The following is a 17,830-nucleotide window of genomic DNA, read 5'->3' on the forward strand; positions in this document are numbered from 1 at the left end:
TGTTTTGGCAACAGTGTGTTAGTCTAGATTAATTTTCACTCAATGAAAGCTGATTATTAGAAAAATGACAGAAACCTGCTGTCAGAACTTACACAATAATGAAAGTAAAACACTCTTACACAGGTGAAGGAGCTGTGGACACAAATGACCCCAACAAAGAGAACTCACTGAGTCAGTTGGCCAAAACAGAGATCTCCCTTACCCTCACCAACAAGTTTGAGCTGCTGGATGGAGATGACAAAGACATGAAGGGACTAATGACAAAGTAAGTGAGGAAGTAATCATCTCTTCTTCAACTGCCTTAATATGTGAAATGTCCTCACATATAAATATCTCTCTTCCCACACTCAACTTTTCTTTACTGTCATAATTTCCTGTCTTCATATCTCTGCTGACCCATGGAAGGAAGTGGTTTGGTGGCCAGTTTTATCTTTTCCACTTCTAAAATGGGCCTCTTGACTGGCTTTGTGTAATTAGCATTAAGTAAAGGCCTGTTCAGACCAAGACGATTCAGCGTGAAAATACGGTGCGGCAAACATTTGAATTTGAATGTTAAAGGTAGGGTATGCAATTTTTTTTCATAAACACTTTTGTTATTCAGGTCCGACCTGAGCGGGTTTGGGTCCAAAACTTCGACGAGTGCCTCGGACACGGGTCGGATTCAGTATTATTGACCTTGGGTCTCTGGAAAAAATTTTTCCCAAATGGACCCGAGAAGACATGAATAATAAACTTTTATCAACTTATGGTTAGGTAAATAACATTACAGCGAAGGTTATAGGACATAATGAGGTTACAGTGATGAGTGATTGACATTTCTGCACTTCAGTGCGTACTTGTGCGTAATTATGCGTGTCAACTCTATAAATGGCAAAATGAATCTGCAGTAATCAGGAGGTACAAGTAAGAGCTCTGTAAGTTGTTTACATTCATTATTATTGTAATGTTTTTATTATTGTGATGTGCTTTGAGATATGAGGTAATAACGCCGTCTCTTATGATGGCGTTAAATTACTGCTCTAGCTATTATTTGCTCTAGCTGTGCGCGACCTGTGCATTCATGTGTTTTGGATGAGGCTTGGCTTTGGAGAGCGCTCTGAAAGGAGGGTGGGATCTAATGCTTTCAAATCTATTGCTAGCCACTCTGAAATTGCCTGCCCTGTACCTTTAATGTGTCTGTTTAGACCAGGGGTGTCAAACTCATTTTAGGTTGAGGGCCAGATGGGAAAAAAATATAACCATGTGCGGGCCGATTTTTTTTTTTTTAAACCTTAGTGAGCTGACAGTTACATTAATATTAACCATACACTACAAATGCAGTTTTCAAAGAGCAGTTTTTTTTTTTCTTTAAAATTATGCAAGAAAAAAAAAACACTGCTCTTTGAAAACTGCATTTTGACTTTTTATTAGACTTTTAAAATAATGTTTTATTTAATTTTTCCAATTCCAATTTTTTTGGGAGCAAATTTGATAACGGTTGCCAATTTTTTTTCTTTCAAGCAAATTTATTTGTTGTTTATATTTCTATAACAGGCCAAACTGGCCTAAAACAAAAAATATGTGTAGCCATTTGGTATACAGGCACCACTGCATTTTGAGTATGAACCATTGTTTTTTATTTAAATTAGATTGTATAATTTCAAGATTTACAGCAAAAACAGCATGGTCCGACTTTATAGCTTTGTGAAATTATGCTACATAAGACACCTGCACAAAACAGAAATAGCAGATGGACTGAATGAAAATGCAAATTCACTCTCTGTCAGTAGGTGGCGCTTATGCAACAGCAGCGATATAGCGTTTCCTTGGTTACCGCTGTATAAAAAGCAGCTTTGCGCTTATAAAATAGGCTACTTATATGGAGATCGAAACTTTTCTGAAGACAGTTTCCTTCTAAGTTACATTCATATAAAACCCAATTCAATATTTATATTTTTCTTCCTATATTTCACAAACAGTAAGCTTGGCCTGGTACAGTATTTGCTTGTATTTTTCTTCTCATTGTGTCCGTATTCAGCATGTGCCTGTGTTAGCGTCCTGTTTACAGACTTCGTAATATTTCCACACAAATGACAGTTTGGGAAATGATTGCAAAGCAGTTTGTTGGACCATGCATAACTTTTTATTATTGTTCAAATCATCCCCCGGGCCGGATTGGACACCTTTGTGGGCCGTATTCGGCCCGCGGGCTGTATGTTTGACACCCCTGGTTTAGACCCACATGAACATGAATGCCATCAATGGAACATATTTTTTTATGAAGAGGTGTTCTAATCTCTTTTACATCACACTGCAAAGAAAACTGCTCAACCAATAAGAGTTACGCTTTTGGTCATGTGTTGTGAACAAGCCTTAATAACAGAAGTTATCAAGTACTTGTGTAATAAAACTCAAAGGAAACATTTGTTGACTATCATTTGCTGGCCAGTATTGTTGGCCTTCCGTTAAACTTGTGTGCTAACCGCTAGCCTTCTAGGCTCTTTCAACATGGTGCATCTTTTTCTTTGGGGAGGAAGCAGGAAGAGTGATGTCATAGCTTATTGTCTAAATGTTTAAATGTCTGCTCCATTTCCATGTACAAAAAAAAACATCTGTGAGGACCCTGTGACGTGTATGATCTTCCGTTTACAGACCAAGGGTTTACCCACCCTTATGTTGTCCCAATCCTGCACAATTTTCTTTCTTTATTCTGTGAAACATAAAAGATATTTAAAAGAATGTTCTAATCCATACAATAAAAAATGTCAATAGGGTCCAAAGCAACATTGGACCCCACTGACTGAATCTATAGACAAAAAATACCTAGACAATTGATACGTATACTCTTGTATGCTCAGCAGAAGAAAAATATCAAATGGTTTTTAAAACAGTTTAAATTAATTCAAGTCTGGACATTTGTAAGTTCAAGGGAAACTTACAAAAATAAAAATTCTGCCATCATTTTGTCCCTTGTGTCACCAGAATATTGCAGTCTTTATCGAGTCTCATCTTGTATCGCATTATCTGCTGAACAATGTCAACCAGTATCTTACCAGATGAGAAAACGCAGAACATGCTGAGACACTCTGATAAGCCTGACAAGCACATCCTCCTCTTTGTTTGCCTGTCACTTTGCAGAACAAAGAAACTGATAGTGGATGTTGTGAAAATTCAACCAGGGGAGACACTCACAGATATCCTAGAAACTCCCGCCTCTGCTGCACAGGTACAGTAGGCTTTTGCCCCAATGATGAAGACTGAATGGAGGTCAGTCTTCCATCAGATTCAGATTAAGTTCAATTGATTAACCTTAAGCCTCTCTCTCTGGTGCTGCAGGAGGCAGAGCACGCTAAGCTTGTGGAGCGTCAGGTGGTGCAGGACTCTCAGACTCCAGAAGGGTTGAAGAGCAGCCAGGCAATGCTGGAAGACCGCCAGCTGCCTCTGGAGCAGAAGAAGAGGAAGATCCTCAGGAACCTGAGAACTCTAGAGCAGGCTGGCCTGGCCAGCTCAAAACACAAATACCAGGAAATCATCAATGACATCTCCAAGGTCAGGCCTTAGTGACTTAATTCAGGGGTGCAGGAACTACATGAAAAGAGGTTGGGCTCTGCATATTAAGCATGGTTCATTGATGAGTTATAATCGTGTATGGGATGAATGTAGATATTCCTAAGCCATATAATGATTTCTATGCCCTTGACTTTAATTATTGCTGGGCAACTATATGATTAGGTGCTTAGCCATTGAGCTTTTATATTAAATCATGGCATGATGATCTTATCTTGCTCCCTTTAGGACTGCAGGGTACTGTAAACAACTTCAACTAGGTTTAGGCTGTTCGTTTATGTCTTTTAGTCTGACTATATTTGTAAAATATTAGTTTGTTTTTTTATGTGGCAGGACATTCGATACCAGCGGCGTTATAGGCAGAGGAGGAAAGCAGAATTGGTGAAGTTGCAGCAGACTCTGACTGCACTCAATTCCAAGGCGGCTTTCTATCAAGAACAGATCAACTACTATGACACGTACATCAAAACATGTCTGGATAACCTCAACAGAAAGTGAGTGGAGATAAATGGAAAGTTCTCTGGCCACTTTTCATACTTTGCACAAGCTTGCTCATAATTACGTGGGCCTATTTGTACAACTCAATAATCACTAAAAATATCAATCATCAATTAAGCAGTTAATTTTGTTAATAAACAGTTAAGAGCCTACAGTTTGATTAGCAAACATTTAATCAAGCAGTACATATGTAATCAATGTAATTTAGAAAATATAAAATGTTAAAACTGAAAATAGTTGTTTAATATGTGATCATGACATTTAATATTTGCATTTTTAATTTAGCTATTGCTTTTCTCTATCTTTTACCTTTTTGTTGATTTCCTGCTGCTTTGCAGTACAGCACTAATCTGTTGTCAATATCAATTTGTTCAATTATCAATGTAATTAAATGATTATTTAACTGCCCATTTGTTTTTTGATCTATCCTAATGACTAACTTGTTTAATTTATTTGATCTTTATTTCGACATTTTCATAAGTTATTTTCTCATTTGATTTATTAATATCTTGAATGATTATTGAGTGGCACAATTGACCCCCCTCCGCCCTACATAATGCAATTAAGAAATGATACACAATAGCTTTAGAGAGGCACTAAGTGGTGTGGAAATTGGAAAGTGTCCACTGTCATTCCCTACATGACATATAATATTTCACTAATGGTTGTTTCACCACCAGGAATTCACGAAGGTCCATTAAACTGGACAGAAAGGAAGAAGAGAAGAGCACTAAGAAGTCCAAGGCCTCTTCCCTGAAGTACACAGCTGCCAAACTGCATGAGAAAGGAGTCATTCTGGAGATTGAAGGCCTCCAGTCTAATCAGTGTGTTCTTACATCATTTATTTTCTTTACATTACTAATAAATAATTGCATTGATAATGAGTAATTTTACCTTGCGCCATCAAGCACATAATATCTTAATCGGGGGTGTCCAACCCTGCTCCTGGAGGACCAATGTCCTGCAGAGTTTAGCTCCAACTAGCCTCAACACACCCGTCTGGAAGTTTCTAGTATGCCTTGTAAGACCGTGTTTATATGGTTCAGGTGAGTTTAATTGGGGTTGGAGCTGAACTCTGCAGGGCTGTGTTTCTCAAAAGCATTGTGAGCTATGTTGGGTGTAAAGACCATTGGTGCCAGTGGTTCTACGATCTACTTAGGCTTACGAAGCTTTTAGGAAATGCGGCTCAGGACAGTGGCCCTCCTGGAGCAGGATTGGACACCCCTGATCTAAAGTGACCCCAGATCATTGACTAGGACATATTGCACAAGATGTTTTTTTCAGAGAATGCTTAATGTACAGTCAGCAGTTTGTGTGTTGCATTAGGGGGTGGGTAGTGCATTATGAGGAGGTTAACCATCCTGTTTTGTTTTTCCTCATGGTGGCCGAAGGGGAGTTTATTGAGCGACCAGCCAACTATTTTTGCTATCTCTTCAGGCAGATCAAATATAAATATTAAAAATGTTATCTTTTAGTGCTAAGGGATTTAGTCGTTTAATTTGTTGTCAAGTTTCAGGAATGTATTATGTTTATAATACTTTTTTGATCAGGCACTACCAGTCATTTTTGCACTCTTAAGCCCCACCTATTCCAGTACTTCAGTAAGTGTTTTGTACATTTCAGGTTGAAAAATGTTATGTTTGACATTTGCCCTTGTGAGGAAGTGGGTGACTTTGAGATAAAGGCCAAGTTTTTGGGAGTTGAAATGGAGAAGGTGCAACTGCATTTCCAGGTTAGTTCCCAGGTGCACAGAGCCTGGCACAAGGCACACGCTTTTATTTTCTTCTCTTTTAGGAATGCAGGATATTACTTTTATTATTTGGAAGTGCATTTATGGATACAGAAATGTTTTTCACGTCTTGTGTTTTTTATTATCAGGACCTGTTGCAGCTTCAGTATGAAGGAGTAGCTGTCATGAAAATGTTTGACAAGGCCAAAGTCAACGTCAATCTTCTGATCTTCCTTTTGAACAAAAAGTTCTATGGAAAATGAAAATTCCTTGGAGTTACTGCAGTGCAAATATGCTTGGAAATATTAACTAGCTACCAATGTTAGTTTACACTTTGCAAATTGTGCAAAAAAGAATGGAACGTGCCTTTTGGTTTTTAGATGTTTTTGTAAAAGAAATTTCTTTGAGCATTCAGGGTATTTGTGCAACTGTTTTTGCAGGTCTTCTATATTTAATTAACTATCAAATGAAATCTCACCACTCTAAGAATGATATGATACATGACAAGCTGTACATAACATACTTTTGATTTTACGTACACTGAAAGGAAATTTTATCGCCACAATCAAAGAAACAAATGTTCACAATATTTCATGACTGGAATTTTTTTTTTTAATTGTGTATGGATTATATTTTTAAATACAAGTATAATTGAATATATATTTAATGACAAGTAATGTATTGAAAGCTGCAGTGTTTTAATGTGTCCAAAATGTATAACAATGGAATAATAAGAGGAACGACTTTCACAATGCACTACTGCCATGTGGCTGTTAAATAAGATAAACTGGAGTCTTTTCACAGGCCTGTCATTAACTAGTGCCTTTAATTTCAAAGTGCTCATCTTTTAAAAGAGCATTCCCAAATCTTTCCAGTTTTAAAAAAAAGTGTACTGAGAAGGATTAATGTATTGATTTTAAATAAATACAACCTACATCAAAACAGTGTTTATTCATGACTCAGTATTTTGAATCAAAAGCTCAAGCAAGCAAATTCAGTATTAATGGCATAAATTCAAATTTAGTTTTTGTTATTTCTGTCCAACGTCATACTCTGCTTGTAACAGTACTTGGTGAATAAATTAACAATATATGTAGGCTACTGTAAAATGACTTAGCCCTTACAAATTTTAACTTAATTTGATATTTCTATCAGCTAGTCCTAGGCTAGTTCCCAAAATCATTGTGATCCATGTTGATCGTAGAGAACATTGGTCTTCACGATTCTTTTGGGAAACGCAGCCCTGGTCTCTGTGTCTGTTGAGTTGCACGAGTAGGCGTTGACATGCACGCGCCAGACGGAGTGAATCCATCCTCCCTCTAGTCTTTCCTGATGTGTGAGGACTGTTATTGAGAGCGTGCGAAAATAGGCTCATTCGGGAAAAGTCTTTGATGAAAAGAGCGTAAAACAGACCAGAAACCGGCATTTTGAACTGCACTATTTCTTTCAGTCGTGATGTTGCGGATTGTGGTGTTGATGTGGCTGCTGGCTGTGGAGGGATCTGCGGCTGCGCTGCCCAATAACGGTAAGACACTTACAGCCTTTTGCACTGGACAAACACAGGGGACTGGACTTTAGTAACTTACAGTTCTTTGGTAAGCGGAGCCAAGTACACACACTAGGTGCTTACTCGTTATTAGTTTGAATTTAACTCGGTATTTTTTGTTTCAACCGTTTGTTTTTAAGGGAAGACTATTTGATCGAAAGTTGAAATCGTTATGGTAATGAATTACATTTTTATTTAAATGCCATGCCTAAGTAATCGTGAAATCTCTTCTGAGGGAATAAAAAAGATTAAACTAGCTTTGAACGAGTGACAAGCATGAGCATTTTTGCAGGGATATATTAGCATATTTAAATATAAACAAGCCTAAGAAATATTAATCTAAAATAAAGGCAATAAATGAAATACAACAAACTGTAAAAAATTTTTTTTACTGTAACTAAAAAAAAAAACTATTTTTAAATGTATATTGAAACTATCTTGTGACAGAGTGGTAATGGACTACATTTCTATTTAAATGCCATGCAGTAATCATAAAATAAAATAAAAAGTTTGAAAAGTAAAAAGATATCTAGCCTCACCAGCAGAGAGAAGCTACAAAATAGCACAGGCTATTTCTTTATCTAAGCAGGGGTATTATTTAAATATATAAATAAATATCCATCGATAATATTTAAATAAAAACATTAAATCGAAATAAGACATAATAAATGAATAATATAGCCTACAACAAACTGTAAAAAAAAAAAAAACAATATATATATATATATATATATATATATATATATATATATATATATATATATATATATATTTGAATTTAAAGTCGTCATGATATTTTTATCGCATACTAGTCTTGTGGTGAACAATTAATCCGTGCAAGTTAATACACACAAAAAAATTGTTTGTTGCGGTAATCTTTAAAGGATTAGTCCACTTTAAAATAATCTTTTCCTGATAATTTACTCACCCCCATGTCATCCAAGATGTTCATGTCTTTCTTGAGGAAAATTCCAGGATTTTTTCTGATTTTTGTGGACTTCAATGGCCTCCAGACGGTTGAAGGTCAAAATTACAGTTTCAATGCAGCTTCAAAGGGCTTTAAATGATACCAGACGAGGAATAAGGGTCTTATCTAGCGAAAAGATTGGTCATTTTCGAAAAATACAACCGTTTATGCTTTATAAACACAAAATATCGCCTTGAACGTACTTCCGGTTTCTGCATTCTTCAAAACGCTTATGCTGTATTTCCTACACCTTCCCTATTCAACTTACGGAAGAAAAAAAAAACGAATCTGGCGCTGCGTTCGTTCCGTAAGTTGAATAGGGAAGGCGTACGTAGAACATACAGCGTAACCGTTTTGAAGAATGCGGAAACCGGAAGTACGTTCAAGGCGATATTTTGTGTTTATAAGGCATAAACGGTTGTATTTTTTTCGAAAATGACCGATCGTTTCGCTAGATAAGACCCTTATTCCTCGTCTGGTATCATTTAAAGCCCTTTGAAGCTGCACTGAAACTGTCATTTTGACCTTCAACCGTTTGGAGAGACCAGTGAAGTCCACTATAAGGAGAATAATCCTGGAATGTTTTCATCAAAAACCTTAATTTCTTTTCGACTGATGAAAGAAAGACATGGACATCTTGGATGACATGGGGGTGAGTAAATTATCAGGAAAAGTTTATTTTAAAGTGGACTAATCCTTTAATTAAAATCTGAAAAGTTACTTCGAGTCTGGAATGGCGTTCCTTCTCTGATGACGTCAGTTTGGCGGCTTGGGTTGAAAACGCGTAACCCACTCCCCTCCAAGTCTGCTATGAGCGAGAGATGAAGAGGAGTAGCGCTAAAGTAAAACCCTGCCCTCTATTCAATATTCCGTTTCACTTGGAAATATGTCACAACACTGGAGAAAAGATGTTTGCAACTTCCGGTTCACGGGGACTTTAAACTATGTTTTCCATAGTGACAGTGACGCACACGTTAACGACAATCATTAGCATTTGTGACAAATGTTTTGCCAAACACTTTACACTTTATTTATTTATTTCAGGAACGCTGATTCGGACATTTTCGGGTTATTTCCTCTCCGTCACCGATGAACCAATATTTGATTATCTGGACGTGCAGGACGAAGGCAGCGGCTCCAGTTCTGGCCAAGCATCCAAACCCACAAAAGACCACCACCACCATGTGGGTAAAAAGGCCTATCACATCTCTCAGGAGGCCTCCAACTTCCTCAAAGGCCGCGTGGTGACCGCTGTCATCCCTACAATATATATTATAGTGTTTATTATCAGCGTTCCTCTAAATCTGCTGGCGCTTGTCATGTTTGTGCGCAAAGTGAGACCGAAGAAACCGGCTGCAATTTATATGATGAATCTAGCCTGCGCTGACCTTCTGTTCATACTGGTGCTTCCGTTTCGAATAGCCTACAATTTAAACGGAAATAACTGGATATACGGGGCTGGGATGTGTCGTTTTGTCACGGCTGCTTTCTACTGCAACATGTACTGCTCTGTGCTGCTGATCATGTGCATTAGTGTGGATCGCTTTATGGCTGTCGTCTACCCGATGGACTCTCTTACCTGGCGCAGTCCTCAAACCGCGTCCGTCGTGTGCGCCGCCATGTGGCTTTTGTCCATCGGCGGTGTGACGCCTTTGCTGATTTCCAATCAGACCATTCACTTACCTGACCTGGGCATAACCACGTGTCACGACGTCCTTGACATCCACCACCTCCGCGAGTATTACCTGTACTTCTTCCCAGTCATCTCTTCACTTTTCTTTTTCATTCCGCTCATTTTTAGCACAGTCTGCTACGTGCGTATCATCCAAGCATTGTGCGCAGCCAACGTGGAAAACCGCGCGAAAAAAACGCGGGCCGTTTTTATGGCGGTAACGGTTTTTGCTGTTTTCGTCATATGCTTCACACCAACAAACATCATCCTGTTGTCGCATTACGTGCAGTTCGCTCGCAAGCAAAACGATGAGTCCTACGCCGCGTACCTGGTCTCCACGTGCATCGGGAGCGTCAGCTGCTGTCTGGACCCCCTCATCTACTACTTTGGGTCGTCTCAGTGCCAAAAACAGGTTCTCGCCTTTCTCAAGTGTCAGGGGGTCTCAGGCATCGAGAGGAGCGCACAGTTCACCAGCAGCACCAGGTCAAGCAAGTTGGAGACCTTTAAAAGCAGCGTGAGCAGCCAGTACATGAAGCTGATGGCATGAGAAACACTGCTGAAAAAGAAAACCGGCGTTTCTGATGGCTGGTTTTAGAGGGGTTTTGAGAACTTTGCAGCTGGCCAGGGTGAGAGACCTTCTAAAACCAGCTGCAGCAGGTTTCCAAGGACAAGGACTTTCAATCAGGCCCAGCTCATTAGGATGGTTGGGGTTGATTGCACTATCATTCATTGGAACTCTTTAATTATTCATAACATTTGTTGTATCCAAATGACTATTGGCACTTCAACTGTTTCTATGCTCTTGTAACGTCTTTGCTAATGTATAGATTCTTGCTTTATTTTTGTATTCATTTGTGACCATGTCAAATATATATTCTTGATAATAAAAACAAAACAAAACACATATTAGATGCTTGTAAAGAATAAAATTAAAATAGTTTGTGTTAAAATATTTCTGATTACTGTAATTTGCATGCTTGCATATGGGACCCGCTGGCTGTTTTTTATGAAGCTGGTGTCATTTTATCTTTTTTTCTTTGATGAGCAGGTAGATGTTACAATACACTACTGTTTAAAGGTTTGGCATCAGAAAATTAATACTTTATCCAGTAAAGACGCAATAAATTGATCAAAAATGACAGTAAAGATGTATAATGTTAAAAAAAAGGTTTCTATTTCTTTTCAACTCAGTGAAAATCTGCTGAGGGGGAACTTTTAAAATGTATGATTTTAAAATGTAACATTGACATTGACAATCTAACATTGACAAGGCAAACATGTCAGTCTCTAAGTAACTTAAAGGATTAGTTCACTTTCAAATGAAAATTACCCCAAGCTTTACTCACCCTACGTGTATATGACTTTCTTCTTTCTGATGACCACAACCGGAGATATATTAATAAATATCCTGACGCATCCGAGCTTTATCAGTGAACGATACAAGTATGAGCTGAAGAAAGTGCCTCCATCCATCATAAATGTACTCCACACAGCGCCGGGGGGTTAGTAAAGGCCTTCTGAAGCGAAGCGATGCGTTTGTGTAAAAAAAAAAAAAAATCCATATTTAGTAAAATATCTAGCAGATTGTGTTTATCAGAAAGAAGAAAGTCATATACACCTAGGATGGCTTGAGGATGAGTAAAGCTTGGGCTGATTTTCATTTGAAAGTGAACTAATCCTTAAATTCTGTAAACAAGCACAATGAAAAATGCAAACATTTAGAGAATTTCGAACATCTCCAGGGGTGTATTCCAGAAAGCAGGGTTAACTTACTGTCACATACCCTGAACTCTCGGTTGATTAACCCAAACCTTGCTTACTCGAGGTATGCTGGTTCCAAAAATGCATCCGGGAATAAGTTCAGCCAACCCAGAGTATGTTCCCGGTTAACACACAAGACATTCTCAACAGAGCGACGAATCGATGATTCACCATGGAAACAGACGCTAAGAAAAAGCGCGCCATTCTACTTCATTCTTCTTCTTTTGTTTAATGGCGATTTACATAACCTACTTGGTGCACATCACCACCTATTGGGTGGTTGTGCAATAATTTTTAATCTTAATATTGTTTGTTTGATGCTAATTATTTAATAAAATATCACATATATGATATGTATTTTATTATAGAAATTATAGCATAGAAAATGTCCTGTTATAAAGATTAAGAAGTAGATCCATGTGTGCTATGACAATAAAATTCATATATTAGAATTGAATAAACATTTATATATTGTATAATATAACATTGTGTATATAACTGTGACTATATAACAAATTTAGATACATTAATATAACCATATTGATAATATAACACACATCTAAATTCCTCTTAAGCTAACTAACCCTTGAACATAACCTGCTCCGGAGCAGGTTATGTTCAGAGAGCAAGTTGCTATGGTTACTTACATACCCTAAAAGTTACCTCCGTTTTTGGAACCGAAAGTTGAGGTTATCCGCTTACTTACTCTTAAACATACCCAGGTATGTCACATAACCTGCTTTCTGGAATACCCCCCATCTCTTTTCCAACCGTTCATCCCCTCATGCACGTTATCACGTTCATCAAAAACTTGGGCTGGCTGGCTTGGGCATCAACATGACACATTCATGGGCCTCAATGACTTCACTAAATACTTAATTGCCGGCCAAGAAATAAATAGTTATTATCTTATGATCCATCTGTTTTCAACAGAGGGCTAGGGAGTACACTACCGGATGTTTGAATGCATCATCGCTTTCCAAGAAGAGGGTGGAAATGGCAGCTTGAGCAGCTTCAAATGCTGTCAGAGATGATAATGTACCTATAATACATACACTGACTCTCATAAGTGTAGGTTTACCAATAGCTGATCACCAACATATTTTGTGCTTTTAACTTGTGTATAGGTTTGTCTCCACCAAACTTCTTAATCACAATCCTGTTCATTGTTTACCCAGCAAGAGCACCCCTGTTGACCAGTTAATCAGTAAACAATGTAGTTTTAGATCAACACCAGCATAAACCAGCAGAGACCAATATAAATGTTCATGGTAGACTCTGCAGGTTTTCCAGAAAGGTCACACACACAAACACATACTACAAATGGTGAAAATGATTTTTATATCAGCATATCCAAATTCTTAACAGATAGCTGTATTTACAAGAACAAATCCAACATGACAAGAACACTTGAAGTGAGTCCTAAAAATGTAAGTTCAGTCTTTTGCTTTTAGGGATATACTGTACATTTGTCTTACTCCACAGCCCAGCGGAAATGAAGCCAGACTGTGGTTTGCCAAAACAATGTTTGTTACAAGGTGATTTTGCCAATAGTGGTTGTCTGGTCAAATCCATGACATTGAGTCTAAAAAACTTGTTTAAACTTGTGAAAACAACATATTGAATGAATGCCTTGAAAAATCTTGAGGAAAACCACCACATGTGCACCCATTACTCCAACAACAACAACAAAAAATCTGCTGTTCAACCATAACAGTGTGTAACAGTAAATTATGCTGCATCTAAAAGTGGGACTTATCATCGGGGAAACTTTGTATGGGATACCGAGGGCTTCCTTGGTATCAGCTATGCTGCATAGAACAGAAAAAAAAAATTACATATATAAAAAAGGAAAAAGATACATAAGTGGAAAGATTTGAGAATTAAAAAAAATGATTGATGTCCAGCCTTGTGTGAATCCAAACAAGACACAGACATTAACCATGGAATGACAAAAAAATGTCTTCTGCTTCCTTTCATGGCTTGCTTGAGTTTGTTTAGATTTGGAGCAGGATGACTTCACTGTAATTCACGATAGCTCACCAAAGACTAAATAAGTACAAAACCAAAGAGCCGGTTGAGAGAAGATTCTGTCAATTAACATGGTAAAAACGTGTAGTTTCACTCCTGCGCTGTCCTTTCACACACTCATTGTCATGTTTGGAGAGTACTGCAAGAAGACAAGAAGGTATTTTGAATGACAGCTGCTGCAGTATTTAACACAAGTGATCCTATGGAAAAAGCTTTCTGCATACATACACTTTCACTCTGAAATGGGTTGAGGAAGTTGCCACTCATTTCTCCATCATCTCTTGGTGTGCCAGGCTGATTATTCATGCTGAGGTTTCCTGGTGAGCTCTGATGAATGTGAAAAAGAAGTTTAAGGACAGCAGCCACAAACGAATTTCAGAGAAATGTACGTCACTGTTTAAATATCTTTCAAAACAGTACAGAAATGTCCCATACCTTTGGGAGGCTTTCAATGTCACCAGATCCTGTTGAATGGAGGGAAAAGGAAAAGACTTTTAAGTATTCACTGAAAGGCGAGAATGTGCAAATGGATGGAAAATATATATATACATTGGCGTTGTGCTGAGGCAGTTAAATCTGTCCTACCTAATGAACCATTTATATGATGAGGCTCCATGCCTGCCATGCTGCCTATTGGGCCATCAGCACCTGAACCTAAAGGAAACTGAAAGGAAACATACCATAAGAAAACAATATAACTTCATATGTTCTTCTTTATTTAAAAAAGAAAAAAAGACTCACATTTGGTCTGTTTCCATTTGGAGGGACTGAGCTGATCATGGTGTACATGTTGTCACTCGAGTTGTTTGACTCTAAAATCAATATTGTACATCACACATTAGTTTTTTCCTTTATTAGCTAAAGACAAGAACTGACTTGGTATGTGTAAACAATGAAGTGCATTTCCTGCTGTCTAGCATATACATAGGCTGCTACTAGTTTTTGTGCTAATGCTAACTGAAAGGGAACCTTGTTGACTGATGTGAAACACTACATAACAGGTGTGTTCAACATCAGCTGAGGATGGATGCAACCAATCGGCGAGAGTAGCCGCGTGCAGTCGGGGCGGAGCTGAAAACAGAGACGTGAAGTCTGACACTTTTTGCTTCACGCAGAGATGCTCGCTACTTATTCTTGGCCTTGGAGCTGTCTCAAGTCGGACAAAATTTCTTACCAGCATGCACTGCTTCAAGTCAGCCGCCGATCGCTCTGTGCGGCGCTGCATCAAGTCGAACAAGCCTAATATCATAGCAGCAACTCACAGGAATATTGACTAACCCTCAGCTGATTCCAAAGCTGTTAGCAAATATTGCTAAAGGCTGGACATTTAAAATCTAAACTTTGAAAGCACTATGTATCAAACACGTTGCCGACTTTGTAAATGGTTATAGATAAAAAACTGAGAACCATACACTAAATGAATGAGGATCACACACTACCAGATTTTCAAGTCATTCCAAAAAATAACTCCAGCAGAAACGTGGCTTAGGAGACAAATGACAAATGAAAACAATATGTTTCTTAAAATCAGCTCAAAATATGAAACATGTTTGATATCCTCTAAGTGGATGGAATTTTAGGGGCCGTTTTACACAACACCGTTTTCAACTAAAAACGAAAAAAATTATATTCGTTTTGGCCATTCATTTACACGGCAACAGCATTTTGGGGGCCTGAAAACGCAAACTTTTAAAAACGGGTTTAAAAGTGTACATTTTTGAAAACTATACTGTTATTATCGTCTCTGTGTAAACTACAAAAATGTGACCCTGGACCACAAAACCAGTCATAAGTCGCACAGGGATATTTGTAGCAATAGCCAACAATACAATGTATCGGTCAAAATTATCGATTTTTCTTTTATGCCAAAAATCATTAGGATATTAAGTAAAGATCATGTTCCATGAAGATATTTTGTAAATTTCCTACCATAAATATATAAAAAATGCATTTTTGTGAGTGGATATGCATTGCTAAGGACTTCATTTGAACAACTTTAAAGGCGATTTTCTCAGTATTTTTTTATTTTTTTTTGCACCCTCAGATTCCAGATTGTCAAATAGTTGTATCTCGGCCAAATATTGCCCTATTCTAACAAACCATACATCAATGGAAAGCTTATTTATCAATTTAAAAAAAATTATGACTGGGTTTTGTGGTCCAGGGTCACAAATGTGAATTTGTGAAAACGGTGACATCATGCGCATACATGCATATTAAGTGTTTAGTCTATAGAGGGTATGCACGTGACGTCACCGTCGACCGTTACGACTGCGGTCACGTCCACTGAGTGGCAAAAGACTGAGCGGCAATGTTTGGTTTCAGCGTGAATGTCGCGAAAAACGCACAAAACACTTCCAAAACGGGAAAGAGCTTTTTGATTGACTGTACAAATATATATATATATATATATATATATATATATATATATATATTTAAAAACTGCAAATAATTCACAGAAACAATTGGACTCCAGCAGAGAAACATGGATTTGCAGTTATCATTTTGTGTCAAATTGTTGGATTTTGAGGTAAAATCATACCGTATATATTGTATTGTTATACATTATGTTGACAACTCATCAATTAAATATTTGCCATCTTATATTCTGCATAATTTGGTGTTTTTAAATAAACAACACTGACAAAAACTATACTATAAAACTATATATGTTTTAAGGCTGGACAATATGATGATATAACATTGATATAAGTGATTACGTGGATTTAGACCTATATAAATATATATATATATATATATATATATATATATATATATATATATATATATATATATTTATATAGGTCTAAATCCACGTAATCACTTATATCAATGTTATATCATCATATTGTATATATATATATCATATTGTATATATATATATAAAGCATTCACAGGCAGATTTGCTTTATGTATTTCCCCGCCATCGAAATCAGGCACATATAAATGTCAGGAAACACGATTCCTGGCTGCATGTCAATATCCATGGATTAGGTTTATTTGACATGTTATAAGGAACACTTTTGAGTCCAACCTTTAGTGTAATTCGTTATTTTTAGTCGCGTTTTCGCAGTTTCCTCTATTAAATCCAGTCACGCAGCAGGTTCTTTTGCCACTCAGTCCAGCTGAGGGAGCGTGTTTTCGGTGGGAAAGTGACGTCGTTGCATACCCTCTATAGGCACGGAGTGTTTCTTTATAAAATGACATCCCCAACTACTGGCCTGGTATGAATAATACAGCCTTTGTTTTTGAGGATCTGTGTGAGTGGGTATTGTTTAGACAATAGCAGGGATTCTATCCAAACATGAAGCGAATCTTTTCAAAGTTCACAAAAAAACACAAAATGTGAATTAAGTGCATTTCCATCAAGTTGTTCGAGTGGATGACGGTGGTATTGGTAACCAACAGTAAATAAAACACCATCAACGGAAACAGCTGATTAGTCACGTGGGTTTAATGTTCGCGAATCGGCAAATGCGTTTCCATCTCCCATTATTCGCATTAACTCTTTTCAAAAACCACCTCAAGTGAGTGTAAAAACTTTTTGCGAATTACAAAATGTGGCATTTCCATAACTAGTTTCTGAAGCGATACTTCAAAATGAGCAAAAAAAACAGGGTGATGGAAACATAGCTAGTGTTGTTGTTTGTACACGAAAAAAGCAAAGGAAAAACTATGATGAAAAAGATTTTTAAAAAAAAATTACCTGCAGGACTGGGCATGATGGGTGTGCCGGGAGGGCCTCCTCCTGGTGGGGGACCCTGCAAACACACTGATTCTGCTTATTCAAATGACCAGAGTGTGTTACCCAAAGTTACCTAAGACAAGGTACCGTCCCAAAGAAACCTTAATAAGACAGCATTACATTACCTACCGAATAACTGCCTGGAGACGCAGATGAATAAGGGATCTGAAGGGATAAAGAGAATGTACTGGTTTTTATATTATTTAGGATACAAGACTTCTGATCAATTATCATGCCATGTTGAGAACTAACCGAATTGTTATTTGGAGGATTGGGCCATGGTCTTCCTCCTGCAGGACCCCTTTGCACAATAGCAAACAAATATACAATTTATA

At 37.6% G+C, this 17,830-nt stretch overlaps 3 protein-coding genes across 8 annotated transcripts in view; 2 read left to right on the forward strand and 1 right to left on the reverse strand.

Annotated features, from left to right (window-relative positions):
- The window catches only part of iqgap2 (IQ motif containing GTPase activating protein 2), a 62,367-nt gene extending 55,652 nt beyond the window's left edge, over positions 1-6,715 (forward strand). Inside the window, exons 32-38 of the mRNA XM_048189121.1 lie at positions 124-265; positions 3,118-3,205; positions 3,316-3,528; positions 3,880-4,040; positions 4,725-4,868; positions 5,668-5,776; positions 5,923-6,715. Coding sequence (XP_048045078.1) covers positions 124-265; positions 3,118-3,205; positions 3,316-3,528; positions 3,880-4,040; positions 4,725-4,868; positions 5,668-5,776; positions 5,923-6,036 — 971 coding nt within the window. The 3' untranslated portion in view covers positions 6,037-6,715. The remainder of the gene's footprint in view (positions 1-123; positions 266-3,117; positions 3,206-3,315; positions 3,529-3,879; positions 4,041-4,724; positions 4,869-5,667; positions 5,777-5,922) is intronic.
- Positions 6,716-6,929: 214 nt separating this feature from the next.
- f2r (coagulation factor II (thrombin) receptor) lies at positions 6,930-10,910 on the forward strand. Its single transcript, XM_048189122.1, has 2 exons — positions 6,930-7,298; positions 9,331-10,910. The coding sequence occupies exons 1-2, from the start codon at positions 7,229-7,231 to the stop codon at positions 10,503-10,505; spliced, it is 1,245 nt and encodes a 414-aa protein (XP_048045079.1). The 5' UTR covers positions 6,930-7,228; the 3' UTR covers positions 10,506-10,910.
- Positions 10,911-13,037: 2,127 nt separating this feature from the next.
- The window catches only part of ssbp2a (single stranded DNA binding protein 2a), a 44,537-nt gene continuing 39,744 nt past the window's right edge, over positions 13,038-17,830 (reverse strand). For all 6 annotated transcript variants that reach the window (XM_048189127.1, XM_048189126.1, XM_048189125.1 and 3 more), the window contains 8 exons: positions 17,748-17,796; positions 17,625-17,660; positions 17,457-17,511; positions 14,492-14,562; positions 14,336-14,414; positions 14,186-14,214; positions 13,979-14,077; positions 13,038-13,889 (listed from right to left, as the gene is read on the reverse strand). In XM_048189127.1, the coding sequence (XP_048045084.1) occupies positions 13,860-13,889; positions 13,979-14,077; positions 14,186-14,214; positions 14,336-14,414; positions 14,492-14,562; positions 17,457-17,511; positions 17,625-17,660; positions 17,748-17,796 (448 nt within the window). In that variant the 3' untranslated portion in view covers positions 13,038-13,859. The remainder of the gene's footprint in view (positions 13,890-13,978; positions 14,078-14,185; positions 14,215-14,335; positions 14,415-14,491; positions 14,563-17,456; positions 17,512-17,624; positions 17,661-17,747; positions 17,797-17,830) is intronic.

The sequence above is a fragment of the Megalobrama amblycephala genome, linkage group LG4 (genome assembly GCF_018812025.1).
Source record: "Megalobrama amblycephala isolate DHTTF-2021 linkage group LG4, ASM1881202v1, whole genome shotgun sequence".
Taxonomy (NCBI): Eukaryota; Metazoa; Chordata; class Actinopteri; order Cypriniformes; family Xenocyprididae; genus Megalobrama; species Megalobrama amblycephala.